The following is a 19,460-nucleotide window of genomic DNA, read 5'->3' as shown; positions in this document are numbered from 1 at the left end:
ATGCACCACCAGGCCCGGCTCAATTGCTTTTTCTTAAATTTCGTCTTAATGCTCACTGACTCAAAGGCCAAAACGACCCTGTCCTTAAAGTACAGGGAGCCTTGTTCCGCTGGAAATAGCGTACAAACTTCGTGTCCCTGGGAGCACCGCAATCTGAGAATGGTTGAGACTCGGCAAGCAGGCGTGCGTGCGCAGAAGTCCCGCCTCCCGGCGTCTGCGGTTGGCTCTCGCCGAGCGGGTGAGTCTCAAGAAGGAAGATGAGTCGTGTTGAAGGAAGCGGAAGTTGGGAGGGACGTGAGACGCTGCTCGTCCATTGGCTGAAGCCATCTCTCAACCTCGCGCTATTGGGCCGGCGCAGTCATGCGTCAGCCTGCGCTTCAGGCCGCAGACTGGATCGCGAGCGCCGGCCGGCTCCTGCAGGGAGTGTTCCCTCAGCCGGCTGGCGGAGCGGGCGGCGCCAGATCTGGCCGAGCTGGGCCAAAGGAAGGCGGAGGGGCCGAAGACGGGCGGCGCCAGGTCCGGGAGAGCGGGGCCCAGAAAGCGGCGGGCGGAAGGCGGGCGTTGGCGCGGAGGGTCTAGGGCCTGGGCGCTTTGGAGGCCGCGCAGTCACGGCTATCTTTTTAGTATTTAGGCGATTATTGTAGATTTGTCTGCAGACATGACTTTTGTCTATTTACCACACTCCCCCGGACTGCTGTAGGTATAGCGGCTGATGAACACTAGTGTCATTTGTCGTTGCGATAGTGAGTTTTTCTGTCGTGTGTATGTGAGTGTCCCTTTGGATTTAAGGGAGTGGGATGACATTGTGCAGTGGTCGCCGGTGACCACTGTAGGTCCGGCCAATGCATTGGGAAATCCCAGCGACTCTATTGGAAGTGGTATTTCCCTCCCTTCTCCCGTTCTGGGTCCAGCTTTCCCTCTCATCCCTCATCCTCTCGTCCCCTCCCCCAGCTCTCCTTCCCTGTTTTATGTTCTCTGTCTCTGCCGCGTTAAACTGCAGAATAGTGTAAATAGCAGTTAAAAAAGCTTTAGGACTCCAGCGTTTCTGTTTTGACTTGCAGGTCTGACCACCGGGAGGAAACATGCCTTCTGAGTCTTTCTGTTTGGCTGCCCAGTCTCGACTTGACTCCAAATGGCTGAAAACCGATATCCAGGTGGGGTTGACATGTTTTTTTTCCTTTGTGTGTTCCGTTCTCTATAAAAATGTTTGGTTAAGGAGAATGTGTGAGTGAATAGCAATTAGTTCTTGTCTTAGGAAGGTTATTTCTTATAATTTACAATGTAACATTTATTATGACTGTTGAAGAGATGCTATGTGGTTGTGTCTTAATTGAAGTTATTTGTAAGTGCAAAAAACTTGAGATCCAGTTATACAGTTTTTCAATATTTTTATTCAGGAGTCTTTTTTTTTTTTTTTTTAAGATAAGGTTTCATATTCCCAGGCTGGCCTTGAACTCCTCCATGTAGGCGAGGATGACCTGAAATCCGATTCTTTTGCCTCCACCTCTGGAGTGCTAGCATTGCAAGCATGTGCCACCTTGCTGGGATTATGTGGTACAGTTAGGCAAGTATTTTACCAGCTGAACTCCATCCCAACTCCTGCCAACACTCTTGATCAAGACTTGACAGTTGTGTGTTTGCTGCTGCTGCTTCTGCCTCCTCCTCCTCCTCCTCCTCCTCCTCCTCTTCTTCTTCTTCCTTCTCTTTCTTTCTTCCTTCCTCCTTCTTCCTTCTTCCTTCTTTTCTCTTACTTTTAAAAAGGGTCTCAGAGTCTCACTGTTAACTAACTGTGCCGGGTTGGCCTCTGCTTCCTGAGTGTTGGGATTAAAAGCTTGTACTGATACTTTTGGAGATGATTGTTAACTATGCAGGGAAGCAGTGAAGTGATATGTAGTTATCATTTTCTGCAATTTTGTGTTTGTGCTCCTGGAGAGATGAAAGTTTAGTTGAGCTGTTGGTTTTATATATACTACTACAGCTGTAATTAAGAGAAATGCTCAGATTTTCACACCAGGAACAAGAGAAACAGAATGCTGGCTTGTGACTGTAATGTTTAATAAAGTAATTACAAATGTATCAGGAAATTATGAAATAAATGATCACAATAAAATTTTGTAGATGATTCCTTATAAGCTACTGTTGTTTATGAATAGTCTGAAAGAATACTTTTGAATCTTCACATCACCAGCATAAAGAAATGTCGGAAATGTTTCTATTGTCTGTGTGTTCTTTCCTCCTTTTGGAGAAGAGGGTGCTGACCACATTAAATATTTGTCAAATAATTAACTTTTTGTAACTTATAGCTTATTATTAGCAATCACTACTGTAAGGCAGTGTAGACAGCGAATGATTATGGAGTTTTATAAATGAAAACTTACTGCCTTCTTGTGATTTCCTTTTCCCTTTAAAGACGGGTTGAGTGCCAGTAGGTGTGAGACCACGTGTTGAGGACTGTTGGAGATGGCTGTGGAGATGCTAGGTTGCTGCTCCTGGTGTGCTGCTAGATAGGCCTGAGCTAAGGGGACTTAAACGTGGTTTGGTAGTTCTTATTCTTTTGTTGTTTCAATACTTCTTTTTGTGTAGCAATTAGTGTCTGCTTTCTTTTGTCTTTTGTAAGCAGATTGGAGAGGTGAAATGTAAGTGATTTTTTTTAATATCTGAAACTGAGAGTCAGACCAACTTTAATATATATATATATACATATATATATATATGTATATATATATATATGATGCGAGTCAGTGTGTTCTTGTTGGAATGTATGCATGTGGAATCTGTGTGTGTAGAGGTTAGGGGATAACCCCAGTGTCAGTCCTGAACTTCCAGTGTTTGTAGCAGGGTCTCTCTTTGTTGCTTTGTGTATTCCAGCCTGGCTGGCCTGCATGCATCCGTGGGGATTTTCCTGCCTCTACCTCCTGCCATCCTTTAGGAAAACAGATCACAGATATTCTCTACTGGGTTCGGCTTTTATATGAGCTCCAGAGACCTAAAGTCAGGTCATCAAGCTTTGTTGGCACTGACTTTTACCTGCTTAGTCAACTCCACACCTCAAGACAAACGCTTTATTTCCTTTTTGGAGTCAACATATTTTGAGACACTTGTTGAAATAAAGAGAGTACCCTAAGAGTTGGGAGTTTAGTTTAGTGGGAGAGTGGATTCCTACTGTGTTCAAGGAGTTGGTTTAGATTGTCTTCGATGCAGAAAAACCAAACCAAAAAAGCCCCACATTGAACAAAAACAGAGAACCATTCCCCTTTGCATAATGGAGTTGTTTTTCCCCTTTAGTAATCACAATTGAATAACTGCCAAATATGAGTTTTAGTATTTTGATCTAAAACCAGCTTAAGAATATATTGTTATTCATATATCACTTAGTTCCTCATTTCTTACATAGGCTTTTCATTGACTTACAGCTAGTAAATAGTACGTGAAAGATATATATGTGTGTGTGTGTGTGTATAAATTTAGGAAATTTATTTTGGTAAGCTTATTTTGTTAGAAATACCCAGGAAATTTTTAGTAACTTTAGAAAGGAGATATTCTTGAAGTATGAAATTTGTTGTTGTTGTTTTGTTTTTTTGAGATGGATGTCTTTGTGTAGTCCTGGCTTTCCTGAAACTTACTCTGTAGACCAGGCTGGCCTTGAACTCACAGAGATCTGCTTGGTTCTGCCTCCTCAGTACTGAGATTAAAACTGTGTGCTACTACTGTCCAGCAAAGAATGAAGACTTTTAATATGTGTATAATGAACATCGATCCCTGATTACTTTATTGTAGATATTAACATGTCAGGCTTAGTTCCTTGCAACCAGCAGTTTTTGATGTAGTGCCCGTTGCATGCCAGTTACCTGTCTGGTTTTCACATACGTATATAAGTATATAAATACATGTTTGTTTGTAAGTATATATTTATGTACTTGTAAATTTATAAATTTGTATTAATGTGTTTTATAATAGTAAAGTACATATAATATATGATATGTGTTATAGAATATATATTTTATATATTTATATTCTATGTAAACAAAAATATGTATAATATATTTATAATATATAAATACAGTTACACAAATATATATGCTATATAAACATATGTATGTGTACATATATTTATGTGTATATATATCTACACACACATGAATATATATAAACATTGTGAACTGGGGAAGGGGCTCAGTCAGAAGAGCTTGTTTTGCAAGTGTGAGGACACACAATGGTTGATGTTGGTCATAGGTACGACATTAGAGATAGCAGCTTACTTAGATGCCAAGCCCTCATTTTCTGAAGGAGCAGAGGGGTTTAGCCTTATTGAAAAAAGACTGACCCCAGCTAGCTCACTCACTACTCAAAATTAATTGGGGCTGGGAAAGGTTCTAACTACCAGTGTTATCCTGTTCTTGCTGCCTCAGAGAGCTGACAACCCACAGAAATCTCAATCTTCTTTGACCATGGCTAGCCATAATCAGAAGACATCCAGGTTTGCCAGGAGTGTCTTAGGACCAAGGTTTGTGCAGCTGCAAGCTCTCGCTTTCCAGGGCTACTACATTTTTTCAAGGTTCAAACAGTCTCAAAATAATTTCTCAGTTTCTACCGATTAACCCAAATGTAGCAAAGGCTTTGCTGAGGCATTTCACTCAAAGCCAGACACAAAAGTGTCACTTTATATATCTCTGCAAACATAAATTCTGATTTCCATCATATACCTAACAGTCAGCTGACTGCGATGGCCCTTCTGTAATCTCTGTGATTAAAATCAAAGACAGGGATTCCCAGATAAGCTCAATACTAGCTGAATGATAGGTGCTTGGTTCAAGTGAGAGTCTCTGTGTCAGTAAATAAAGGAAGAGGAAGAGACATGATGTCAAATTCTGGCCTCTAGACACATTTACATGTGTACCTGCACACATTAATGCACCAATACACATGCGTGCACACAAACATGCCAGAAGTCTTTCCACACTTTAATGTTAAGCACTCCTAAATTTTATATAGATTCACTGAGGCATCTAGCTTTCCCTCATAACTCTCAAATAGGCAATGTAATTAAGGGCTAAGATGTGTGGCTATATTACTATTTATCTGATGTAATTGTACTTTTCCAGTAAACCAAAAAGGAAATTACATAAAGGAACTGAACATAGTGAACATAGTGCATTACACCTTTGGTGGTTTTTTTCCAATTTTTTTTTTTTTTTTTTTTTTGTTTTTTTGAGACAGGGTTTCTCTGTGTAGCCTTGGCTGTCCTGGAACTCACTCTGTAGACCAGGCTGGCCTCGAACTCAGAAATCCACCTGTTTCTGCTTCCCAAGTACTGGGATTAAAGGCATGTGCCACCACTGCCCGGCTTTTTTTCCAATCTTGATGATAGGCTAAGAGTATGTTTTTGAGCATGAGTCCAGAATAGAAATTTGTTGCTCTTTCTTACGTAAGTTGCATTCAGGATATTTCTATTTAAGAAGTCTTTGAAATGGCACATGAAATTAGATATGCATGAAGCATTTGTAAACCTTTTAGTTTTGAAAATAGTGATAGACTCTGTAAGTTGCCAACAAAATAGTATCAGTGTGTTCTCTTTTACCAGATGCTTCCAATGGTTATATTTTACTTAACTGGTATAATATCAGAATCAGATTTATATTATTACAGTGTATGTGCACAGTTCTGTGTGTTTCTGTTGTAATGCCTATTCATGTAGCCATCGCCACCAGAATGATCTACTTGGTGATGCTCCTCTGTAGTGACTTCCATCACAATCTGTGATCTCTGGCACTGAGAACTGATCTGTTCTGTGGAGTTGTTATTTTGAGATTATCATATGGTATGTGGTTTTTCTGAGATAACTTTGTTCATTTAGCATAATTCCTTTACAGTTTTTGAGTTACAGCAGTAATTAAATCTGGATCATCTATTTGTCTGTATTTGACAGTCATCAACTTTAGGCTTAAAGTATACTTAAAAATTAAACATTGAATATAAAATGGTCATATTATACTTAGACATATCAGTAGATCAAAAGGTGTATAAGCATGGACATTTAATGAATGTTCTTCTTATGATTTTGACTAATTACCCAGCTGGTTGCTGAGATGCTCAAAATAAAAGATTATGGCCAATGGTAATTGATGTTTTGGGATTCTCTTTCCCTATCTCAGTATTGTTTCCTCATAGTAGAATAGTATTGTTGATAGAATTCCATAGTGACAGCAAGGGTTTGCTATTTTTGTATATGATATTTTGTTGGATTGATTCAAAGCATTATGTACAGTTATTAACTTGGATGTTCCCTATGATGTTATTATTTTTTTAAATCTCCAAAAAGAAGTTTGACTCGGCTATTTAAGTTTAAGGAACACACCCAAAGGACATTGCCTCACTATGTTTTTCCAGTAATTGGTAATCTTGCTCTTAAACAGACCAAACCCTGCTTTAGTAAGTAAATAGAATAGGAATGGAGAGAAAAGCAATATATATTTTTGTGTAACGTTCAGCATATATGGTCAATTAGAATATCATAACTTAAAGGATTATGTTGTTTTCCAGTTTAGAATTTGTAACTTTAATATTTATGCATCCCCTTTACACTTCATACTTTCTTATTCCAAGAGGGAGGAGCCAGGGGACAGTCACAGTCAGATCGAAGCAAACCTGAAGTCCAGCAGTGTAAAGCTCATTGTCAGCCTTCTGGGACTCATGATCTTCTAGGCACTAAAGGGCTTGGCACAGGTGCTTCTCTGCTTTTGCCATCCACTGCACAGGCAGCTCCTTTTTAGGCTCTGGCTCCATTCCACTGCTGCTATCCTTGATGGCTGTCCCCTGGTATTGGAATCTCCAAAATTCTGAGTTCTTCACTGTAAGTAGATTGTAGCTTCATCAGTAGCCTCTCACGGGCTCTCTTCAGGGACTGTAACCTGCCACATGATGCCAAGCTTCAGCCTCTCCTATACTTCTTCAGTCCTGCTTTTCACTGCTATTGAAGCTGCACCTTTACCAGTGCTCTCTCCCAGGCCTTTCTCAATGCCATATGCCTTTAAAACCAGAACCAGCTGGAAGACTCTTACATATTACCAGATTAGCTGCCAGTGTTGGCTACATAGTCTACAGCTTCTGTGTGCTGACCTTGAAACACTTCCCAGAAGATTATCCTTCAGTGATGTTGGCTTCTTCTTAATTGTTCTTTCTTAGCTCCAACTGACCAGTATCTAGTATGCCAGCAAAGCAAAGCTTTCACTTTCTTTTAGTGGTTCAAGTCTCTTCATCATAGCCAATTTAGTTGACTAGATCCACAGATTCTTACTACTTTATTGCATAATAGCCCTTCTGGAGTCTTGCTTATTCTGAAACTTCTCAAGCCAGGCTTCCATTGTCTGCATTGCTTTCAATATTTTAGTCTTCCAAGCTTCCACAGAACAGCCAATTGAACTCTGAGTGTTCAGTGGCTTTTCTAGCACCAGATTCCAAATGGTACTATAAATCTTTCCAAAACACATGATCAAGTCTATTCTAACAACGCCCCACTCCTTGTACCAATTTCTGTCTTAGGGTCTCTATTGTAGTAAAATACTATGACCAAAATCAACTTGGAGAAGAAAGGATTACAGTTTGTAGTTCATTATCTAGGGAAGTCTTGCCAGAAGCCTGGAGGCAGGAATTGAAGCGGAGACTATGGCTGAATAATTCTTACTGGCTTGTTTCTCAAGGCTTGCTCATCCTGCTTTCCTCTGTATCCCAGGACCACATGCCCAGGGATGGCATCACCCAAAATGGGCTGGGCCCTCCCATATTAATCATTATTAAGAAAATGCTCAATATGCTTGCCCACAGGCATTTTCTCACTTGTCCTCTCTTCTCAGACATGTCTAGATTTGTGTTAGATTATTAAAAACCAACTAGCGGAGTGGTCTGTCATTTTTCATGGCTAGCACAGTCAGAATTATTTGAACATTATACTTATGCAGGAAGGTGACACATAACACATAGATTAATTTTTAAAAAAAAATATTGAAAAATTGACTTTCTACTTTATACATATTTCTTGAAAATGTTCTCTATTGATGTGTTAAATATTATGAGTAGGATGATAAACAACTCCTGCTCAAAAGGTGCCAATATTTAAGGTGGATTATTAGCTAAGCATAGATCATATGATATGTAATATGAGAAGTACTAGAAAAATTAAAAGAGCTAGTCAGCTATTGTTTACTGTGAACCATTAAATTGTAAAAGGTTGGATATTATATCTAATCATGTTTGCTAGCAAAAACAGTGTCAAGGTAGGACACTTTTAATCCAAAGCAGAGTTAGGTGGATTTCTGTGAATTTGAGGACAGCCTGAGGACAGAGATTCCAGGACAGCCAGGACTACACAGAGAAACTCTGTCTTGAAAAACCAAACAAAACCAACCAACCAGTATCAAGCCCAGAGTCAAGTCAAGGTAGGATGTTAATGAGCTGAGAAAGGGAATGGAAAGCAGCCTTGCCTTTGAGGGGATGCAAGTGTACAGATTCCTGGAGCACCAGTATGATGCTAGGTCCACATAATGAGACAGTGTGAGTTCCTTTGTGGACATGGATGCAGAGTGTGGAGAAGTCAGAGGAAAATGCAGTTTTTCTCTCCTGGAGTGCTTTCTGTTTTTCATCTTGTTATAAATATTTTGAGACCTGGTTAAAAAAAATCCTTATCTATTAACTATCCCTCAAATTTTCAGTTTTATGCAGTATAAAATAGTTGATAATGATTTGCTATAATAGTTTTGTAGATAAGTGTAGTTTTTATTGGTGTTTTAATTATTTGGGCTTTGTAAATTTTATTAGTTTTTTTAATTAAAAATATTTTTTAATTAATTAATTAATTAATTAGTTAATGTATTTGTTTGCATCCCAAATGCTGCTCCCCCTTCTGGTCTCTCTGTTACCTAGTCCTCCCACCCCGCCCCCATCCCTTTCTCCTCTCAGAGGGTAGGACCCCCTCCTGGTTAACCCCCCACCCTGGCATATCAAGTCTTTGCCAGATTAGGTGCATCCTCTCCCACTGAAGCCAGACAGGGCAGCCATGAAGATTGAGCTGCCTGTCTGCTACATATGTGCCTAGAGGCCTCCTTCCAGCCACTGTATGTTCTTTGGTTGGTGGCGCACATTCTGAGAGCTCCCAGGTGTTCAGGTTTGTTAACTCTGTTGATCTTCCTGTGGGGTTCCCATCTAGTTCTGGGCCTTCAGTCCTTCTGCCAACTCTTTCATAAGTGTCATGAGCATATGCCGGGAGTGTATGGGTTCCCTCAGACCTCATCTGATCCTCAGGCTAGAGTTACAGGCAGTTATGCACTGTCTGAGATGCTTGTTGGAATGAAAGTCAGGTCCTAAAACTGACAGGCCTATAACTCCAGTTTTTTTGAAAACTGGAGCAGGAGAGTTGTAAGTTTGTGGTGCAAGAGAATGAGTTTGAGGTTAGTCTGGGTACTTCACCTCAGTAAGGCACTATCTTAAAAATTTCAGAGCAGGGTGGGGAAGAAAGAAAAGGGAGAAAGGAAAGACTGGAAATTTTGGATATATAGTTCAGTGGTTGAAAGCTTGGCTTACATATGTGAGATCAGCCTGGATGTTAGAGAATACCCCAGGAAGATTTCTCCTGGGCTTGTGAGGAATGAGTAGAGAAAGGAAGTTCTTTGCTATCACATGACTGCAGACCCAGATAGCACTACTAGTGGTCCAGTGTGGTCATGGAAGGGATCAGCATGGACTCCTTGTGTGTTTAGGGGATAGGAGCAGACTGGCATAGCAGTATACAATTGAGATTCTCACTGTAGTATTTTGCATCACTCCATTTGGATTTGTTTTTTATAGAGCCTTTAATGCTTTTATCTGCCGAGTCAGTCACAGATACCAGTCTGTTGAATGACTCTTTTATTTGTATTGATCAGTTGCTCTAGCTATAGGTTGATATATGTTTGCTAAAAGGTTATTAAATAATGAGCATTATAATAAATATGTTATTTTATGTCACATTTTGTATTATGTCTTTAGTTTTGAGATGGAGTCACACTCTGTTTCCTAGGCTGACTTTATATGTTTTTGATCCAACTGCTTCAGCCTTCTGAATGTCTGTGAGAACAAGTATATATTATAGTACCTGGCAGTGGATTTAGTTGTTGTTGTTTTTTAAAGAAATAAAGATTGAGAGTATGGGGGTATGGTTAATGTACAATATATATGTGTATGAAAATAAAAAAATGAGAATGAATTTTGCTTTAGCATATATATAAATTGCTTTAGATCAATTTGTTTTCAGAGCTCTATTTTAATGCTTAGTTAGGTTGGTCCATATCGCCTTTATTCTTAGATAATTTGTCTTAACCACTGAGGCATACCCTTCTTAAGACTACTTGATGCTTGCTCAGTACATGTTCTCACTGTTGCAGTTGTGTTGCTTGAGCCCATGTTTCATGTCTGTTGGTTATTAGGTCCTACAATCCTTCACACTTTCCTCAAGATGTCCACTCTGCCTTTCAAGAAAAAATTACTTGCTGTACACACAGCTTCTATTCCATACTCTTCCTGAGGAGATGACAACCACATCTCTTAATTGTACATAGGGGAGGGATGACAGAAAAAAGTAACTTTTCTACCGAAATCCAACATGGTGAACTCTTGGGTTTATAGGCCAGGGATGACTCAAAGGCTGCTGCATCACTAAAAGCCTACCTCTGCCTGAGTGGGGATTCATGAAAACTAACCCTGGAGCTCTGTGGCTGGTTTGCAGGTGATTGATAGATTTGATAGTTTCCTCTCTAGGCATCTGTTTACTGCTTCTGTAATCTCAAGGAGGGGTCCTTGTAAATCTTGTTAGTTTTAAGGACTTTCTGAGACTTGTAAGTTGTTTACTTTTTAGTCTTATGAGCTGCCCCTTTTCCTTTCTGGATGGAAAGTTTGACTTCTGAAGAAATCGATGAATAATTATTGTGGTGGTTTGAATGAGAAATGTCCTTCATAGGCTTACATATTTTAACACTTGGTTCTTAGTGTTGGTACTGTTTGAAGAGAATATGAAACCATTAGGCGAAGCCTTGCTGGAGAACTGCTTCAATAGGTGTGGAATTTCTGAGTTTATAGCTTCACCCCACGTCTAGTTCCTTCTTCCTGTTTGTGGTTGAAGATATGGTTGCTCAGGTTCCTGCTCCCACTGTCTGCTCTCAGTCCCTCCTGCCATTATTACCCACAATTTTTAAAATCATTTTTGACCACCAGTGTCTCTGATCTAGGCTTATTTCAGAACACTGCTATGTGGATACCAGCCAATCTCTGGCAATCCTAGAATGCATTTGGGGATGAGCATGGTGGCCTTCCATCTCTTTTGGGATGTTGCCATTTCCTGTAATCTGTCATATATAACTCACTTGTTGCAGTTTCCAGATTTGGTCTTCTATCTTGGAGCACTGGGTAAAATCTAGGTTTATATTTATGATATATTAGTGGGGAGAACTGTTGATGGTATGTGATTAACTCTTTGAGAAAAAATTATTTTGGCTAAGTAAAGATTACTGTCCTAGTTAAGGTTTCTTTTGCTGTAATGAAACACCATAACCAAAACCAAATTGGGAGATGGAAGGGCTTTTTGACTTGTACTTCCATAACACTGTTTATCATTGAAGGAAGTCAAGACAAGAACTAAAGCATGACAGGATCTTGAAGGTGGGAACTGATGCATAGGCCATGGAAAAGTGCTGGCTCCCTATAGCTTGCTCAGCCTGCTCAGGACCAGGGACGTCATCACCTACAATGAGCTGGACTCTTCCCCCATCACTCACTAATTAAGGAAATGCCTGCCTACAGAGAATACAAGTTGAATGTATGCCCGACAGGACCAGAATTTGGGACTATCTTATCCAGTTATTGGTCATCATAAATAATATATAAAGATGAGATCTGAATATTTACTTGCATAGAGTGGTTGGGAGAGAACCACTCTAAGAACTGGAGTAAAAGTATAGAAGAATTTAGAGCTGGAGAGATGGCTCAGCACTTAAAAGCACTCACTGCTCTTGCAGAAGACCTGATTCAGTTCTCAGGACATACTTAGTGATTCATAATTGTCTGGAACTCCAGATCTAGGGGATCCTATGCCTGTTTCTACCTCTGTACATAGAGGTAGTTACAGGATAGCTGTTATCAAGACAAAAACAAATGATGATGTGAATGGTAGGAAAAAGGAACCCTTATGTACTGTTGACAGGGAATGTACTCACAGGAATCAAAGACTGCATATGGTAGATGCTCACTGCAGTACCCATGCTTACAGTTCTCTAGTCTCAACTGCCAAGACATGACATCAGCTTTGGTGTCCATCAGTAAGGGAATAAGTAAAAAAACAAACAAACCATGGTGCATATATAAAATACCCTCTCTCTCCCTCTCTCTCCCTCTCTCTCCCTCTTTCTCCCTCTCTCTCCCTCTCTCTCCCTCTCTCTCCCTCTCTATTTCTCTCTCTCTTTCTCCATATGCTCACACTCTTGCTCCCCCGCCCCTCCTTCCTTCCTTCTCTGTCTCTCTCCTTCTCTGCCCCCCCATACAGACACACACACACAGACACACACACACACACACACACACAGACACACACACACACACAGACACACACACAAAAGACTGTTTTTCAACTATTAAGAAAAACAAGTTCAGGTCATTTTTTGAGGAAATGATGCTTATGAGCAAAATAAGCTAGATTCAGAAAGGCAAAACTTGTTTTCTGTAGTATGTAGAATCTTTTTTTTTTTCTTTTTAAAATAAAAGTAGGGGGATTCTTAAGGACTAGACCAGAAATAAATATATCTATGAAGATGACTGTGCATAATAGAGTGTATGTGATCAAAATACCTTAGATGATATGTGAAAATGTTAGGAAACCCATTTGTATAAGACGTTTTATTGTGACACATTATTGTAATCCTACCACAAGGAAGGCTGAGGATGGCCTAGGATACTTAGTGATAACCAGAGAAGTGATTCACTAATAAATCAGTACAGTGTGCACACTGTTACACAATGTGCTTTTTGACCTTAGTGCTGTTGTTGTATGATCTTTTTACATCTTGCTGGTAGGTGGTGGACCACACCTTCAATCGCAACACTCAAAAGGCAGATCTGAGTTCAAGGCCAGCCTAGTCTACAGAGTGAGCTCCAGGATAGCCAGGGCTACACAGATAAACTGTCTTAAAAAACAACAACAACAACAACAACAACAACAACAACGACTCAGTCACTGAAACACTATACATTTTGAACACAGGACTTGGAGAAATTGAGCTAGAACTATCTTGAAGGTCTCCCGTATGAGGGCTAGCTCTCATAGTATCAGAAGATGGTATGTAATCTTGCAAGGGAAAAAGTAATCAGTATTACCCAGCTATGAAGCCTGCAAACTGCAGTTCTCACTGACCCAGTAAGATATCCCCAATGGTGTAGTAGGTGCACTTTTATTTTGGGGATAACTACCAGCTGTCTAATTTTCTTACTGTCAGCTTAATAGGAGGACATTCATGCGTGATAGTATAAACCTTGTTAACTATTTGTGGCTGGAGAAGTCATAGACCTTAGAGGTGAACCTACTTTTCCATTTTCCTAAATTGATACAATTTCTAACTGTATTCTAAACATATATCTACAGATAGATACTTACATATCTTAAATAAGTATGTATATGTCATGTGTGTAGTTCTCTCTTCTCATTAAATAAGTTTCTTTTGGTAGCAGACGGAGGCTTTACAGAGATTCATAGCTGGTCATTGAAGTAACTAGTAATGGGGTGCCCAGCCCAATTGATATAATACAGCCCCCTCATTTAAGGCAAAAGGAACATCATAGATGAAGGGATGGAAAGATTTTTTAAGAGGCAGAGAACCAGGATGCCTACTGTGAGTTAGTATATTCTAGACATGACGGGGTAATGTACCCATGAAAACTCAGTAGTAGAGTTATCTAAAAAAGACTGTACACAATGTCAGCATCAATTGACATGCCAGTGTGGATGGGGGAATTTCACAAAGTCTCACCCAAGATCAAAAGCTATCGGCAGTCTGTAGCTGCTGAGAGAATCAATTCGCTTCAGTGATGAACCCCCTGGGTTATTCACTCTGAAGATCAGCCCTAAACACATATGAGTAACACTAGGTAGACACAGTAAGTTGTGTATATTTTGTAGATGTGTGTAATATATATATATATATATATGTGTGTGTGTGTGTGTGTATGTGTATGCATGTATGTAGTAATAATAGGCACAGAAGAGGAGGTCATGAATTTAAAGAGATGGTGGGGATAGGAGTTGGAAGGCAGAAGGGTGGAAATGACATAGATAGAATACACATGTGAAATTGTCAAAAATATAAAATCTTCGAATGAAAAATGTTTATACTGATCTCTCTAAGTTTATCTTTTTTGTATTTGCCAGCTTGCATTCACAAGAGATGGACTCTGTGGTCTGTGGAATGAAATGGTTAAAGATGGGGAAATTGTATACACTGGAACAGAATTAACACAAAATAGGGAACTTCCTTCTAGAAAAGGTAGGAACTTTTAATGCTTATCTTTTTATTTCTAAGTACTGTTATAATGGCATGTTAAAGAAAGAATTTAAAAATTACATGTGCGTGCGTGTGCACACATGTGTGTTTGTGTGTGTGTGTGTCTGTGTGCATGCAGGTGCTGTGGTATGCATGTCAGGGTATAAATATATGGTTCTCTCTGTTGTGTGGTTTAGTGATAAGTACCTTTGTATACTGAGCTATCTCCTTCTCCCCCTTTAAAAATAATTTTTATTGTGTTTATAAATTGCCTTTTACAGAAACGTTGCATATATGCCAGAAAACAGGAGCACTTGAGCATTGGTCTTTGGATGTTTGTTTTCCCTTTGGTCATTTTTGTCTATAATGTTAGTTAATATTTCAAATTATCCAGATGTTTTGTTTGTGTTAACTAATGTATAGCCTGCATGAAGTTATGACGAATAGCTTTTCCTTTAAACTTTGAAACAGATCTTCCCATAACTAACAATAAATATTGATTATTGTGAGAGTGGATGACAATTGTTTCTCTATAAACCTCTATCAGTGAATAATAATCCTGTATAGGCCTGTAGTGATAGATTCAACACAACTCAGTGTGTGATTCTTGACTTGCCTGGTGATTCAAATCAGCATCAAGACTTTTAAAAAAGGGGTGAATGGCAGCATTTATTCAGATGTGTTTTATCTGAAAAGCCCCAGTTACAGTTCACTGCAGAGTTTGTTGAGTGTTATTCCAATATCAAAAAATCATTACTTTTAGAATTATTTTTTTTTTCTTTTTCAAGACAATATTTCTCTGGCTGTTCTGGAACTTACTCTGTAGACCTGGCTGGTCTGCCTCTGCATCCTGAGTGCTGGGAATAAAGATGGCACTAACACCACCCAGCTTACTTTTAGAATGCATGGTGTTTCTCTTTGTGTAATGAATTAGTATACTGTTGACTGGAAAGTACGTCAGGGAAAGTGCTATTAGCTTATGTTTTTTGTTACATCATCTAGTAAGGGAGCTCTGTTTCTTGTATTTATGTGGAAATTTCTGTCTACACACAGAGTAATCGAAAGATACATACAGTGAATAGATACAAACTCATGCCCTCACTGTTTGGCTCACCTTGTTCATTTTATCACTTGTGTCCATCCATGATGTGTCTCATCTGGCTTCCTTAGATGCTTGCTTCATTAGTGTGTGTGTGGGGAAGGTTGTGTATGTGTGTTGACGTGTGGAAGCAAGTGTGCATGTGGAGGTCAGAGAATAACTATAGGAGTCAGTTCTTTCCTTCCACCTTGATTTTCAAGGCAGGGTCTTATTTCTGCTGCTCTGTGTGCCCCAGGTAAGCTGACCCCAAAGCTGACAGGAACAAATACAAAACAAAATCTATTTTTTGTATCAAACCCAGGGTTTCCAGCATACTAGGCAAAACTCCGTGTCACGTTAGGCAGACCCAGATATGTTAGACTCTGCTGTGCTATACTCAGCCTATAAAACTTGTTTTAAATAATGAAGCCTTTTAGTATTTATGATATGCAAAAGTTAGATTGATGTACAGAAAATGTTAAAAGTACAAGATTTTTAGTTTAGGCTACATTATCCGGCTGGACTATTATTTTGTTTTGTCTGAAATTAGTCAATTTACTCCTCTTGGGCCCTTCTCCACGTAGTCAGTAGCAGCTCTCTAGGTCTTAGGCTCGGTGCTTTGAGCAGAGATGACCTTGGGTAGTTTGTACAGATGTCCTCATCAGCTCAACGTCCTAAGATTAGTCAGTTGCTAGCTGGTCCTCAGATGAGGTAACAAGCAACCTGGACTTCTGTTTGCTGAGAACCCTTAGGACTTCCTGGGCCTTAGGAATGTTAGCCCTTGGTCTTTTTCTTCTCTGGAACAAGGGTGTGTGTGTGTGTGTGTGTGTGTGTGTGTGTGTGTGTAAATGCATGTGTGCAAGTGTACTGCTGGGGATAGAATATGCTTAGTAATGTGCTGTACTACTGAGCTACACCTCTATGTTCTTTCCAGCATTTCTTAATTTACTATGTGTTTGGATAATTTGTGTATCTTTGATTCCTGCCGTCATGAAAAGGAGAGCGCATAGACACTAAAGTGAGCTTCTTTCCTGTGAGCTGTTGTTGCTAATTATTGTAATGTTCATCATGCTCTTGAGGGACTTTTCTTGTTCTGGCTGTGGTATTCTGACTTGTGCTCCTGAGAGTAAAGCCTGAGGTGTGTTTGGAGATGTTCTTGTTAACTGTGAAAAAATTTCCATCCTGAAGAGGTAAAAGTAGGTAGTATGATCTCTAATACAGTAAACTTTACATGTGTGGATTCCTGTAGTGTCCACCTTAGTCTGGGTAGTTTCATCATTGTCCAAACTCCTAGTGTAGCTCCTCTCATCCTCCTAGAGTCTACTTTATCCAGTGATATAGCAGTAGAGTAGTTCATGTGCCTTTACTGTTATGTAAATAGGATGTGAGGTTCTTCGGTTTATTTAGTTCTTTCTTTTTTGCCATTTGGTGTCTGTTCCAGAAAAATCCCATGCTAATATCTGAGGACAGGCTGCAAGCAAGACCATGAAAAGAAAGAAAGGGAGGCAGACAGATTAGAATTGTAGCGAGCACAGTTTATTGGGACTTATAGAACTTTGGGCCTTGGTGGCAGAAAGACCAGATGGATCCCACAGTAAGTCTCCTCTTGGTAGCCATGGTGGTTATAATTTACGATGGCAGCAATATAACCAGGTCATATCTATCAGGCAGGAGAGGGTCATGGGAACCTACTACTTGTAGGTCAGGCCAACAGAAGTTGTGTGTTACCCAGAACCTACTGCTTGTAATTGGCATCTGAAGTGGAAGCAGAGCCCTTAATCTGTGTGTTCTGTTCTTCAGTTAGTCACTACCAGAATTGAATTAAATTGCTGGACATAGAATTGGTGTTAACAGAGAATTAGAGAGTTGGTTGGTGTGAAACACAAATGCACACATGTGTGCGCACATACACACACACTATAAGATGTAATATGTGTATTGTGTATATATATGTGTGTGTGTGTCTATTTATATGGTTATTTTAGTTAGAGCCTCTTATGACTGGACTTACTGACACTCAGAGTTTTTCCATTTTCTCTTCAAAACCCTGTAAGGGGTTTCAAGGCGCTTATTACTGTCTGAGACTTTACAGTGGCCTGAGGTAGTAGTTTTCTACTTTTCTTTTATGTCTCAGTGCTCCTGATTTATACTTTAGTGATGATGGTTCTTAAAATTTATTTTGTATGTGTGTGTTTGTGTGTGTGTGTGCTTACGTGCCATGGCATGTATGTTGAGATCAGAGGACAAGAACTTCTGGGCTCTGGGGATTGAACTCCGATTGTCATGCTTCACTGAGCCATTTGCCATCTCAGTGAGAGTGCTCTCGTGTAGCAGTGGTTCTCAGATGGCAGTAGAGGAGGACATTGTATAGTTTAAACATTACTTTACTGTTGTCTCCCTAATTCTCCCTTTGGTGATTCAGCAATTTAGAGTCACTGAATTAAAGCACTTTATATAAAGTACAGATAGATAAGCATTAAAGGTGAACTTTCTTAGTTATGAAACCTAGTAGAACATAGATACAATATTAAAAAAAAACCTTCACGTGTTAAAGAACTACAAATTCCTTATATTGTTTGTATTCATTAATTACTAAATAAACTATGCTGAATCTTTTGTTTGTAGGGTGTGTGTGTGTGTGTGTGTTTGTGTGTGTATGAGTACACTGTAGCTGCCCTCAGACACACCAGAAGAGGCCATCAGATCCCATTACAGATGGTTGTGAGCCACTGTATGGCTGCCGGGAATTGAACTCAGGACCTCTGGAAGAGCAGCCAGTACTTTCAACTGCTGAGTCATCTCTCCAGCCCCTTTTGTAGTTTTAACTCACGTGTTTTTAAAAACCTAAAACATTGAGTAACTGACATGTGCTGTAGCTCTCTCATGTTTGGGAAGAGCATTTGTAGTAATTGATAAGATGTACTTTCCCCCTTTTTCTTCAACTTAAGACGTGTTCTCTCCTTCCCTCATTCATTTTCTTTCTTCTGTCTTTATTTTGAGACCTTACTCTCTAGCCTAGGCTGGCCTGGAACTTATCATGTGACCCAGGGCAGCTTTAAACGCATGTGCTGTGCATTATAGGCATGAGCTGCCATGCCCAGCTTTATTGTTTCATTTTGAAAAACAATTATGGACTTAAACATTTTTAATTTTCCAGATGATGGTGTTGATACTCAGAGTGGAACCAAGAAAGAAGATCTTAATGACAAAGAGAAGAAGGAGGAAGAGGAGACACCTGCACCTGTGTGTAGAGCCAAATCAATCCTGGAGAGTTGGGTGTGGGGCAAGCAGCCAGGTATTACACTTTCTGACAGCAGTGGATCAAGTTTTTGTTGGTTAATGGAATTTTCTAAAATTAAACTCTGTATTACAGTAAAAATATGTCTGATATAAAACATAACCATTATAACCATTTTAAGTGTATAGTTATATAACTTACACTACACATATGTTATATATATGTTACGTAAGTTCATACTATGGCATAAAATTTCTACCACCCATATCCATTGAACACTACCTCTGCAGCTCCCCAGGTAGCCACAGTCAACTTTGAAGTCTGCACTTCACTATTCAAAAGCACCACATATAAATAGACTCAGATAGTATTTATTCATTTTATCTAGCTTATTTTGCTTAGTATACTTTTAAGTTCATCCATACTGTGTCCTTTTAAATGTTTTAAATGTCACTGTTTTGTGTGCATATTTTTATTATTTGTGCACTAGTTAGTGGACTATTGGTTTACTTCTCTCTTGTTTTTTTTTTTTCATAACAGTAACCTTTTTTTAAAAAAATAGGTATAATCTAGGAAGCTCAATTTCTATGAGTTT

General features: G+C 39.4%; 1 protein-coding gene across 1 annotated transcript in view; it reads left to right on the top strand.

The window, feature by feature from the left end:
* Positions 1-401: 401 nt before the first annotated feature.
* The window catches only part of LOC114640273 (E3 ubiquitin-protein ligase HERC2), a gene marked incomplete at its 3' end in the record, with an annotated part of 76,975 nt that continues 57,916 nt past the window's right edge, over positions 402-19,460 (top strand). The window contains exons 1-4 of the mRNA XM_028789210.1: positions 402-516; positions 1,062-1,154; positions 14,438-14,552; positions 18,785-18,922. Coding sequence (XP_028645043.1) covers positions 1,083-1,154; positions 14,438-14,552; positions 18,785-18,922 — 325 coding nt within the window. The remainder of the gene's footprint in view (positions 517-1,061; positions 1,155-14,437; positions 14,553-18,784; positions 18,923-19,460) is intronic.

This window comes from Grammomys surdaster, unplaced genomic scaffold (genome assembly GCF_004785775.1).
Source record: "Grammomys surdaster isolate TR1022 unplaced genomic scaffold, NIH_TR_1.0 125801, whole genome shotgun sequence".
NCBI lineage: Eukaryota > Metazoa > Chordata > Mammalia > Rodentia > Muridae > Grammomys > Grammomys surdaster.
The sequence above is the reverse complement of the archived record's forward strand: the minus strand, read 5'-3'. Positions and strand labels throughout refer to the sequence as shown.